General features: G+C 33.7%; 2 protein-coding genes across 2 annotated transcripts; both read left to right on the forward strand.

The window, feature by feature from the left end:
• The first annotated feature begins 5,328 nt into the window (after window positions 1-5,328).
• LOC18027153 (transcription factor bHLH155) lies at window positions 5,329-10,000 on the forward strand. Its single transcript, XM_006410197.2, has 11 exons — window positions 5,329-6,175; window positions 6,387-6,557; window positions 6,833-6,914; window positions 6,995-7,036; window positions 7,148-7,207; window positions 7,307-7,426; window positions 7,586-8,680; window positions 8,849-8,950; window positions 9,187-9,306; window positions 9,404-9,529; window positions 9,645-10,000. The coding sequence occupies exons 1-11, from the start codon at window positions 6,081-6,083 to the stop codon at window positions 9,729-9,731; spliced, it is 2,100 nt and encodes a 699-aa protein (XP_006410260.1). The 5' UTR covers window positions 5,329-6,080; the 3' UTR covers window positions 9,732-10,000.
• Window positions 10,001-11,405: 1,405 nt separating this feature from the next.
• LOC18027154 (protein phosphatase 1 regulatory subunit INH3) lies at window positions 11,406-11,961 on the forward strand. The gene has a single exon (XM_024148150.1). It carries the CDS (start codon window positions 11,425-11,427, stop codon window positions 11,749-11,751), a length of 327 nt encoding a protein of 108 aa, XP_024003918.1. The 5' UTR covers window positions 11,406-11,424; the 3' UTR covers window positions 11,752-11,961.
• The last annotated feature ends 1,089 nt before the right edge of the window (window positions 11,962-13,050 follow it).

Below are 13,050 nucleotides of genomic sequence, written 5' to 3' on the forward strand. Positions count from 1 at the left end.
GCACACTGTTAACAACTGTTTTCTAAATTCTAAAAAGTTGTCAGTTGGTATCAAACGCCGATGCGGGCCTAAAGGATTGATCGAGCCCTTTCAAACCAAATCTGAACGTACTTAAGGCTTTTATTGTGTGAGTTCTATTGGGTTTTTGGATTCATCAATCTTATTTTTGTTTCTCAAAAAGAAAGATTGTTTTCTAGAGTTGCTCCATTATCCTATTTCAAGTCTTTTCTAAACCATCTAACACTTTTTATACAATCGGAGTTGTTGACTGATCGTAAATAAGAAACATAGTATAATTTGAATCGGAATTTATATGACTTTTTCTCTCCCACTGGAATTGATATCACTTGAGTTCTAGATTAGCAATTAATACAAGCTATTTTCACTATTAACAACTAGAGGCCGGTCGTCTTTATTGACTCTACTCATCTTCTTTGCTACAAAGATCCACTTTACTCTGTCCAATGCCATCACTACACATGATTATAACATAATACAATATAGATAATCTACCATAGATAAAATAAGTGAAATACAAACATTAATACAAAGAGAGCCACATTATGACAGGGTAAAAAATGGAAGATGTCATTAGGTAAGCTACGCTTTAAAATTTGAGGGTAAGGAGCCATATTAAGGGCTCGAATATAAGAAAAACAAATGTCAGAAGAAGAAAGGAGGAGAAGAAAAAATGGAATTTGTATATATAGAGAGAGATTGAGTGAGATTTCTTTTTTCTTTATAAGGACAATAATTATTAGATTCCATAGATCTTGCATGGACCACAACTAGTCCCATCATACATTCCTACTAAGTCTCATTGTTTTCTCTTTCAAAAGCCTTTCCCAAACAGTAATAAACTAATATTATTATAAAAATATAAGATAAGAAGAAAGAAATACAAAAATAAAAAAGAATAATAGAGAGACCTTTGCCACTCTTTTAAGCAATTTCTGACCCAGTTCTCTTTTTAGAGAAACTTCAAAACCCTATGTTTCGAATCCATCTGCCTCTAATTTGTAAGATTCGTTTATTTTCTCTCTGTGTACAATGAATATGAATATCCCAAAGGTGGCCACCTTCGTTTTTTTTTCTCTCTTTGGTATTCTGCATAAATTTAAGTTTTAAATTTTTTGGAAACGATACGATATAGTTCCAAATTAAAAATCTGTACATTGAAATCTGATATTCTATAACCATATTAATTTTAATTTCTTATTTGAAATCGAGCTTGTAATATACATGATTTGCTAACATCACGTATGTCATCACATTCTTTTGTTATATTATTTTGTTCTACGTAGTTTTTTTTTTTGGTAAAATTGTTCTACGTAGTTATGTACAGTGATTTAATATATCACGTTATCTAAATTTTTAAAACTTTGAATACTCCTCTTCTGTTGTACACTGAGAAGTTTTATCCCGCCATTATCTTTGTCAAAGAGATATATTTTCGAATAAATTTTCACAGTGTAAAATAATAACTAAGATCAACGTTCGGGAATTAAAATAAAGATTGAAATGAACATTTTGACCATTGATGGGAACTTGCATGGCTTATCGATTACGGACCAACTCATCAAACGTTGTCCACTAAACATTATAATTATCAAAAGCTCTTTGATTTAAAACATAATTGAAACAATTTTACATACATAGGCGCATGCCAGATCTTATTAATGCCAACTTTCGGAAACATACGGAAATCAATTAAAATAAATTTTTGGGTGGTATAGAAAATTATGAATATCCAACAAAGTGCACCTAGATCTTGTTTTTTATTCATTGGCTCTCTAAATAGGTTATTCTGGAAATTATAAGCTCCGAGGTCACAGTTTGCAGGCGAAATGACTTTTATCTTATGTTTTGATAAAAGGCGAATTTAAACATGTTTAACTAAAAAAAAACAGAGATATAGCTAGTTTTTTTTATAGACGAAATAAAGAAATTCAACAAAGCCAGTTTGTACTTTATCGAAAGGGGAAAAGAAGTCGGTTTATTATCCAAATCGATAATCTCTCTGATGAGTTAATACGAAATGTAAAAATTAAGTATGCTATTGGCTTAAGGAACAAGATTATCAACGGAAGGTGACGACGTCATAATATTATGGTGAATCTTGTTGGGTTCGAACTTCGAACAATCTTTAATCTCAATGATTCAACGGCATTAATTTTATAAAGTGTGTTTACTGTTTTAGAATAACTTTGCAATATATATATATATATATATATATATATATATATATATATAAATTTACAATTGACATATAACTGATTAGCTAGAGAAATAAAGTGGGAACAAAAAATGATCAGTCCAAAGTCTTGTGGTCAAGTGGTAAGGGGAAGAGTTTGGGATGCTAACACATTTCAAGTTTGATCCACCTGCTATGCAAAACTCCAATATATTATTCTTAATTTATCTATAGGCTGTATTTCTCCCTCCAATACATTATTCTTAATTTATCTATAGGCTGCATCTTTCCCGGGGATTAGATTTACCCTGAGTTATCAACAAAAAAACAATAAAAAAAAAAGAATGATTAAAAATGAGGGATTTTGTTACTATTAAAAAAAATTAATATGGATATAAGTATGTGTGCTTAATTGAATTTCAGCTAAAGGAGTAAAAGATAAAAATGATGGAAAGGGGGAAAGGGATGTTGAGTTGGTGCGTTGCATTAGAACACACTGATGGAAACATGTCATGAAAGCATATAATAAGAGCCTCTCTGGATAAAATATAATGAGCAATCAATAGTGAAACACCATCATATTAATTTCTAAGTGGAACTCAAAATCAGATTATGCAACATTCCAAGATACTCTCTTTCTCAACCCTTGGGTTCTTAATGAACTTATCGAATAATCGACAAAAAAACACTTGTCAATTGCCAGTATATAAGTACTGAGACCAGTTAGAATACTGAGACCGAACATCCTAGTCCTACTCTAAGCATTGTATGTTCTCTCTGTTGTTTAATCTGCTTTTATAAACATAAGAATTGTCCATACTTCCATATTCAGTTTAAAGGGTAATTCTAAGTTTTGGCGCAGATACATATGATAAATTTAGTTATATGATTTTGGTTATACAATGGACCCGCAACCAAAAATAACATAGGCCAGCACATTCATTATTCGATAGCTATTTCCTTTGTCCAGAGATTATTATGGTAAGCAAGACAAAATGAGTGAGTATGAAAAAGGCATTGGATTTTTGTTGACAATACAAAAAGGGAAATAAAAGGAGCAGTATAATTAATCATAATGTGAGAATATGTATGGACAAGTTATAAAGTCCGATATGTTTCGACTTTAAATTGGCAAAATGAAATCATTTTCTTTTTAAATAAAAGAGCTGAGTATCCGCAAATTCATTTTGAAATTGGAATAAAGATTTAAAGTTTTGACACCACCAGTAATTGTTTAAAGAAACCATCTTCCGAATCTATAAGCAACATATATAGTATCAACATAACAATATAAATAATCTATAGTCTAAATTCCACAATATTAACTTATTTATAGTTAATTAGTTGAAGAATAAAGTTGGTGGACCAAAATTTGAGTTTTCCTTTACTAATTCGATTATAGTTGACTATTGTAGACGTTTTAAAGAACTTGTAACGAAACTTGCAATAAAAATCTGTTGATTAATTTGTATATGAGCACACTATACTTTTGTACAAAAATATGTAATAACTAGGGGCTGAACCGCGCTTCGCGCGGAATTTTGTATTGTATTTATTGACATATTTAAGAAAAAACTCTACAATATCAATTTTTTCATTAGATTTTGTATTTTAGTTTTTTATATATACTTATTGTATTTTATAATTTATATAAAATATTTTTAAAATAATCAAATAATATATCAATTAAAACTTTAAATCAATTTAGTTTATAGATATCTTTATATTTATGCGGGTTTATGATTTTGGAACATATACAATTCTTAATTGTTGCATTCAGGAAAAAAAATATATGTAAGAGGCAATTAATTATTTAAAAATATCTCAATTCCCTAACATATTTTCAAAATATATTCATAATTTTTTTTTTCTACACCCATTTCCCTCTCCATCTCCCTCTCCCTCTCCCTCTCCCTTTCCTTCTCACTATCTTTTTCCCTCTCACTCTCCTTTTCCCTCTCATGTTCTCTCTCTCATCAATGCAACATATTGAACCACACACAACATATTGGACCGGTTGAAATTTCTATTTTTCTCAGATTTTTTTTTTTTCTAGTCACTCTCAATGTCACATCTCTAAGCTCTGTATAATTTTTTAAGGGGAACTTCACCCATTTTATGTTTCAAAAATTAGGTTGAACATGTTAACATTTTGTGATACCACAATTTGTTTCACAAATATGCATTCTCACTCTCTATATTATTATTTAATTAGTCATTTTTAAAAATAATTTTTATTTTGTAAATTATTACATGATATTCTATTACAAATAACAAAAATAATTAAAATAGAAAATGATATAATTGTCACTTGAGCTTTTTGAAACTCGTGCAAATATTCCTAACCCGTCTATATGTATTTTAATTTTATAATTTATTATTCTAATTTTCTTTAAATTTATGTCTTTTGTTATATTTTAGTGTTTTATATCGGTTTTAAAACGAATTTGGATATTTTTAGATATTAAAAAATTTGGATCCGAGAATTTGTTTTTCGAATTTGACAAAACTGGATCCAAATCTGGCTATCTTAAAATTTTATGTTTTACTATACATATCTATTGAATCATATAAATAAAATAAATAATTTAAAATAATAATAACTAAATGCATTAATATATAAACTATTATTTATAAAGAGTGTCTATTCATATTCTTGTTATATTAATGGATGATAGTTATTATGAGAATTAAAATATAATAACACAAAATATAATAAATTATAAATTAATAAATGAATTGATGATGTGTCAAAATTTTAGAGTTTGAGAAAATGATGTGGCATCATGAGAAGAGAAAACATTTTACTTTATGTACATAAATAGATAGATATATAGTTTTTTTTTTTTATGAGAATGGAAGGTTAAGAAAGTGAGAAGGAAGCAAAAATTCACTTGGTGAATCATTTTGCTGGCCATTGATTACTATTTAGAAAGATCCTATCCTTTGAAAGTTTTCCACATAAAATCCCATAAACTCCTCTAAACACACCATCCCACTACCTCCCTAACATGCGCACATCAGCGCACGATTGAGCCTGATCGTTCCTCTCCCGTTGCTAAAATGAGCATGGTGCGTGATTCGCCCGCTTACTTGCTCGTTTTCTTCTTCGCCCCCTTTTAAAAAAGGAACCTCTTTTCGTTAGCTCTGTCTCGTTCTCTCTCTCTCTCACACACACACTCTCTCTCTTCTCTGTTGTTTCCTTTTCCGGCAGATTTATCGGCTGAGATTGTTAAGTTTTGTCTGAGTGATGCAGATTATGCTGAGATCAGCTCTAAAAGAGAATCAATGTCTTCTGACATAAGCTAAACTCTCTTTCTTACAATCCCTCTCTTTCTCTCTCTCTCTCTGCTTCCTTTTCTACTGACTTCTTCTTCTTTTGCTTCGAATTTCAATTCGTAATTTCTCCGGTGAAAAGTCTATGGCGGCTCAAGGCAGCAGATCTAGCTCGCTGGTCCAGTTTCCAACTGTCTGAAATTCCTAATTCTCCGGTGTTTTGTCTGAGCTAGGGTTAAAAAGTAGTTTCCTTTTTGGGATTTTCTTAATTCGGATTATTGGGAAAGGGATGGGTAGGAGGCAAATTTCACAGGATGAAGTAGGTCCGCCGATAAAACCAAGAGCTGGATTGCGAAGGGAACAAGCTGGAAGAGGTTCATACAGAGGTAGCTAGTAACTTTGCCGCTCATAGAAAGGAAAACCAAAAGAAAGTTTTTGTTTTTGTTTTTTTTTTTCGTTTTGTGCTTGGTGGGGAGAAGAAAGTGTACACAAGACTGATTTTTTTGCTCTTCAAACTTATAAAAAGAATCAAGAAAAGAGGTCCCTTTGTCTCTCTTGATTCTTGATTCGGACATTAGAAAGGGGGGCTATTTGATTCTTGCCGTTTAGAATGGGTTCTACTTACCAAGAGATACTGAGGAGCCTTTGCTCTAACACGGACTGGAAGTATGCTGTGTTCTGGAAACTTAATCATCGATCTCGAATGTGAGTTGTCTAAACGTTCCTTACAGATTGAATTGTGGTAATTGAGTTGGAGATGTATAGTCTAGATATGTGTATTCTCCATTCCAACTTGCTAGTGTGAAGGAACAGACGGAACTTTATTAGTATTTGCTGTTTCTGTACTTTTTGTTTTAAGTTTAGAGTTTGGTTGACCAGAATGGTTTCTCATTTCTAGAATGTTGAACATTTGTAGGGTACTTACCTTGGAGGATGCTTACTATGACAACCATGTGGTAAATAACTCACCGGATGCTAAGGATTGCGGCGTTATACCAAATAACATGCATGGAGGACATCAAGCACATGACCCCCTGGGTTTAGCTGTGGCAAAGATGGCTTATCACGTCTATTCTCTAGGGGAAGGGTAAGAATAAAATTACACACTCATCCTCGACTTCATATTTTCAACTAGGCTTTCATGTTAGAATGATGGGTGTCTAGCGTACGACACAGTCTGGCATGTGGTAGTTATAGTTTGCTATGCCTTTTTTTCTTCTTCTTTGTTTCTTTGACATCTACTCTACATGATGCAAAGGATTTGGTTTTGCCTTGAGACTTGATGCCAACAGGAGTAGTTGAATTGTTTTACTGAAGGAAGCCAAGAATGATTTTCTTGTTTTATCATGTCTATATTAACAGGACTGTAGGACAAGTTGCAGTTTCTGGAGAACATCAATGGGTATTCCCCGAATATTATGAAAACTGCCACTCACCATTTGAGGTTAGGAACTTCATATCTCGAGTTGATTTTTTTCTTATAATTTTCATGTTTTCAAACCAGATATCTTTTTCTACTTACAGTTTCAAAATGTCTGGAAGGGTCAAATATCTGCTGGAATAAAGGTATATGAGAATTCTTTTAGTGTTAATTTTTTCTGCTCTGTTACATGGACTTTCTCAAAGTTTGCCGCTGAAGACTTTCTTTTCATAAGATCTGTTCTTCCTTTTTCGCAGACCATTCTTGTAGTAGCTGTTGGCCCCTCTGGAGTTGTGCAGCTAGGCTCTTTGCGTAAAGTAAGTAAGATCATATAATTGGATGCAGTGTTCGCATTTACAAAATAATAGTTAGGTATGAATGTATCTGGTCTTATTGTGTGTGTGTGTGTGGAGCAGGTTGATGAAGATGTGACTTTGGTGAATCATATCCGACATATGTTTTTGGCACTAAAGGATCCACTAGCAGATCATGCAGCAAATTTAATGCAATGTTATATGAACAATTCGTTGCGTCTGGTAAAGATCTTCTTCATACAAATATGGATTCATGTTTGTCCAGATTTCCCATTATTGCAAAATGGGGAGAGTAGGGTGGTTAGGTTTCTTTTAACATTTCCTCAGACCTCAACTGACTTCCGGAGTAGGACCATGATGTGTTGTGTAATTTTGTTGCAGCCAAATATACGTTCTGAATGTTCACATGTCAAGGCTTTCCCTGATTGCTTTGGAGAAGTTGACAAAGCTATGGATGTGGAAGAGTCAAATATTCTAACTCAATACAAACTTAGAAGAAGTGATAGCATGTCTTATAATACCCCTTCCTCATATCTTCTCACGGAGAAGGCAGCTCAAATAATTGGAGATCGTGAAACTGTGAAAGGATCTACTTGTGGGAGCTATAGCGGTGTTACGTTTGGCTTTCCAGTGGACCTGGTTGATGCCAGGCATGAGAATCAAGTAGGTACAAATATAATCAGTGATGCACCTCACGTGGGGATGACTAGTGGCTGCAAAGATCCAAGAGGATTAGATCCTAATATACATCATCATGTGCTCAACAACACAAGTTCATCTGCTTTAGCAATGGAGGCTGAAAGATTGATTACAAGCCAATCATTTCCAAGCCTGGACTCAACTTTTCATACTTCATCAACAGATAAAGAAAGTCGATTTGATGCGTTGGTCTCATCAAGGTATGCTTTTGCTGGCAGCGAGCTGCTAGAGGCATTAGGCTCCGGTTTCAAGCAAACGAGCAGGGGTCATGAGGAGCTAGCGACGTCTGAACATGGTTCAACAATAAGACCAACAGATGATATGAGTCATAGCCAGCTTACGTTTGACTCTGGCCCTGAGAATCTTCTAGATGCCGTGGTTGCCAATGTGTGTCATAGCGATGGCAATGCCAGGGATGATATCATGTCGAGCAGATCGGTACAGTCAATGCTTACCAGCATGGAAATTGCAGAACCTTCAGGTCAAAAGAAGCATATTATTGTTAATCCAATTGATAGTGCTATGAATCAGCTGCCACCGGCAGAGGTGGATAGGCAACAGAATCCATCAGATATCTGTGGGGCATTTTCTTCCATTGGGTTCTCATCCACGTGTCCCAGCTCCTCTAGTGATCAGTTTCAGGCATCCCTGGAGATGCCCAAGAAGAACAAAAAGAGGGCTAAACCTGGCGAAAGTTCTCGGCCTCGCCCAAGAGACAGGCAACTCATTCAGGATCGAATCAAGGAACTTAGAGAACTTGTGCCTAATGGATCTAAGGTGACTTTTCTCTTCCTAGCTATAAGGTTACTTCCACCATTGTAGGGTGTAGTATTTTAAGTTGGATAAAGTTGCCATTGATTTTGTCGTTTCTGTTTCGAGAAGCTATTAATTTTGTAGTTGCCAGTGTTTTTTGCTATTTGCTAATAATTTTGTCATATTTTACAGTGCAGTATTGATTCTTTGCTAGAACGCACGATCAAGCACATGCTGTTTTTGCAGAATGTTACTAAGCATGCTGACAAGCTCAGTAAAAGTACTAATACAAAGGTAAAAAAGTCGGATTTCTTGATACTAATAATCTCCTTTCTATCCTTGAAAATTCTGTTCCCAGCCTCCATATTTTATATATGAATCGACATATGAGGCTGTTATGTTTGACTGATTGATATAGCAAATACTGGGACAATTTTCTGAATCCCTTAATGGGAAGATATAATGGGCACAAAAAAGCTCAACAGGAAAGAAGTACGTACCTAAATTAGCTTTTACCTTTGTTTTCGCAGATGCAACAAAAGGAAACTGGCACGCAAGGTTCAAGCTGTGCAGTGGAGGTTGGTGGCCATCTTCAAGTGTGCTCGATTATCGTGGAGAATCTGAACAAGCAGGGGATGGTGCTTATCGAAGTATGTAATCTTTTTTTTCGTTTAATTTAGTCTTTGTTTGAACTTCAGTCCCAAGTCCCATAATTCCTAGAGCTAAAATGTTTTGGGTTTTGGACAGATGTTATGTGAAGAATGTAGCCATTTTCTTGAGATAGCAAATGTGATCAGGAGCTTGGATCTCATCATCCTAAGAGGCATCACCGAGGCTCAGGGCGAGAAAACATGGATATGCTTTGTAGTTGAGGTAAGAGTCCAAGTTATTTACTTCATGAAAGATAATCGAAATCTTTCTCTTGGGTTTTGCTTGAACATTGGATTGCTATCAGAGACTAATATCGATATGGTCGTATGAATGGCAGAGTCAAAACAACAAAGTAATGCAGAGGATGGACATTTTGTGGTCTCTGGTGCAAATATTTCAGCCAAAGGCTAATGGCAAGCGGTAGCAGCAGCAGCCTTGGTTGCAGGACTTTGCGTTTAGATGAGATAAACAGAGAAACTGATGTGTGCTTTGTACAGTGTTGTTGTGAGTTTTGCGTTTTGTTTGTTTGGGTTTTTTTTTAAGGTATAAAAATAGTTCTTAAAAGTGTGCCTTGTTGAATTCTTGGTGTGTTTGTTTATGATTTGCATTTTGTTTTGCTTTGGAGTTTGGACTCTTTGAAAGTATAGCAACTATCAGTGTGCCAGATCTTATAGAATGTTTTTTCGAGAGCAACATGCACAGTGAAGCCAAGCAAATACCGAAACTCAAACATGAAACTCATAATATAGTTTTTGGACTCCCTTGGAGACAGAAGTGTATCAAAGGTTGCAACTTGCGAGTTCCTGTAATGGGAAACAATGAGGATTGTGTTGGACTTCGGAACTTTGAGCTCCAATCTATTCCAGAAACCATCTGCAAGACTTATAAAATAATCAGGAAACTGTCTTCATGGTAATAAGATAAGTCAAATCAGTTTCCTCATATATCTTCTTACAGGCCAAGTTATTATAAATCATTCATATATAATTCTAAAACCAATGTTTTCGTATATGAATGATTGTTTGTCTAACCGCCAAGGGAAAAAGATGAGAGATGGTTGTTTGTCTTTTTGACTCTTTTTTTTTTGTTCTAAGGCTAAATCAAATTTCATTTTCGTAATTACACCAAGAATATAATAAAAAAATAAAAGCCAAATTTAAAACAAACAAAAAACAGCCAAATTTAAAAACAAAAATAAAAAGCTCAGACCATCCCATCGACAACAAGAGCCTGCCTCTCTTCTTCCTCCTTGGAACTTGGAACAGTTTCGAGCGATCGTCGAACAATAAGGATTCTTATAGGTTAGCATTCGATTTTCTTCTTCCTTCGATTGTTTCTTTGATTGAATCATTCTGTTTTGTTAGAGTTTAGGGTTTGCTATTGTTACGAAACCAGATAGGATCGTCGAAATCACCGCTCAATTTGGAAATAATCTCTGTGTTGATATTGTCCTTCTCATAGAATTCAGAGTGATTAGATTCAGATCTCCAAAGGAATGAAATTTGGGGTTTAGAAATAGAATCTGTTTTGCTTTAGCTTATACCGATCCAGAAGAAATTGTCGACCACCAGATTCTCTGCTCAAATCAGGTTCGAAACCCTAAAGATTTTCTCTCGAGACACACAGCAAGACACAGCCTTCGTGCTCTTGCCTCTTTTATGTTAGTTTTTTTTGGGGTCAATCCAATTTTAAGGTTAAGTTTCGTCCTAATGGTACATGTTTTCCAAATACATGAAAGACGACTACAAGCTAAACATGTCCTGTAGCATCTAGAACTTGAACTACTTCACTTAGGATTGATTGTTTCGTGTGAATTCATCTTTGGCTTCACTCTGTTCCATTCTCTGTTTTCTATCTATTAGTCAATTTGGGACTTTTCTCATAAAATCTCTGAGATACAACCTCACTAATCTTTTCAGAAACCACTCAATTTTAGTTGTTCGACATTTCACTTGATGAACAACGGTTTCATTTTTTATGCTTCTCATTGGATGTTGGCTTTGCTGAATCTATTCTAGAGCAAAGAAACAAATATTGAGCAGCAAAGATTGATCCTTTTTTTTGTTTTTGTGTGTTTTGGGTCTCCAAACGCAGATATCAGAAAGCTAGCTTGAGCGATGAGCACAACGACAAGGCCTTCGTCTTCAGGGACAACCTCTGTCATCTTAGAAAACCCTGTCTCTCAGTCACAACCGACAGAAAGATTAGTGCTTCGGTTGAACAGGAAGAAGAAGAAGGTTTCATGGAAAGACGGGACCGTGGATAACGAGTTCATGCAGAAGAAGAGCTCAAAGAAATGTTGCATCTTTCACAAACAGAAGCCCTTTGATGAGGATGACAGTGAAGATGAAGATAACAATCATCACCACCATCATGATCATGATCATAACCATCAACACTCGGATGATGCCTCTTCTTCTAACGATTCTAAAGCAGTTGACTAAGTCAATTGGGTTTTTTTCACAGCACTATATAAAAGCCTTTTATGAGATCATGTAAGAACACTAATTCGTAGTTTTGGATTTTGATCGTCTTCTCTTCTCCTACCTAAACCCTGGTTGGGCTTTATAGTATAAGTTACATGTAATTTGCATATCCTATTTGCACTGTAATGGCATTATTCATTGCAATTAATGTTGATGATATTAACTACTTGAAAGCTCTATTGACTGTTATGTTAATTTTCAGATGATGATTTAATAATGTATGTGAGGAACTTTCTCTACATAATGTGATGTCTATTGTCAATTTCATTTCTTAAAACCAAAAGAAAAAAAAAATTCAAGAAAGAAACATAAACTAAGCTATGATAATATTTCACGAAAGAGGTTCGGTGAGGATTCATGTTTTTGAGATACACGGAGCTGTATTATAGTCTTCTAATCAGTAAAACTTGATGAACTGATGATGAACTGATGAAGAACAAGAGCAAGGCTTTGGTGGTCTTGTTTTGTTAGCTTATATGCGGTATTAAAAGAAAAAGACGCTAATTCATACAGAATTAATAATATCATTGTTCTAATTTTGTACAAAACCATTAATAACAAATATCATAACAAATAAATAAAAATAAAAGTAAGTAACAAAATTTTCATTATAAAACACAAATTTTTGCTCTCTTTTTTTACAAATTGTTAAGTGGTTCTTTTTTAAAAAAAAAAACACCACTAACCAAACTTTTAAAACCAAAATTTTTAATCAAATTTTTTTCGATTGACTAGATAGTCAAGTCATTCAATCTGTCTTGTTAAATACTCGAATAAATAAAATTCATAAGACTATAATACATATTTAAATTTTCAAATCATATTTTCTTAAAGTAGATAAAGTAGCCACTTATTTGAAATTTGTTTGTAATTTACTCTAAATCACAAATAAAATTAAATCTAACATTAGATAAAATAAATTTATAACAAACAAAATCAGTAAATACCAATTGATTATGTAGTTGTTGTGGAAAATAAAATGCAAAATCTTCAAAACTTCAACGATAAAGAAGAATGAGGAGAATTTTTGAAAGCTTAATTTGTCTAATTGATTAGAATTCTATAGGATACAATGTTGTCTTAATTTAAATTCCATTGCTTAATTAATTTATTAAATTGCTAATGTAAACAAAACTCATGTTCTTCTACTAATATTAAAAAATAAAAGTTAACAATGAATCAAATGAACTCTTCAAAACAAAAATATTAGAAAACGGGCCATATCCAATGTTTATTTTCTAAACCAATAGGCACGGC

Source organism: Eutrema salsugineum, unplaced genomic scaffold (assembly GCF_000478725.1).
Source record: "Eutrema salsugineum unplaced genomic scaffold, Eutsalg1_0 scaffold_10, whole genome shotgun sequence".
Classification (NCBI taxonomy): Eukaryota; Viridiplantae; Streptophyta; class Magnoliopsida; order Brassicales; family Brassicaceae; genus Eutrema; species Eutrema salsugineum.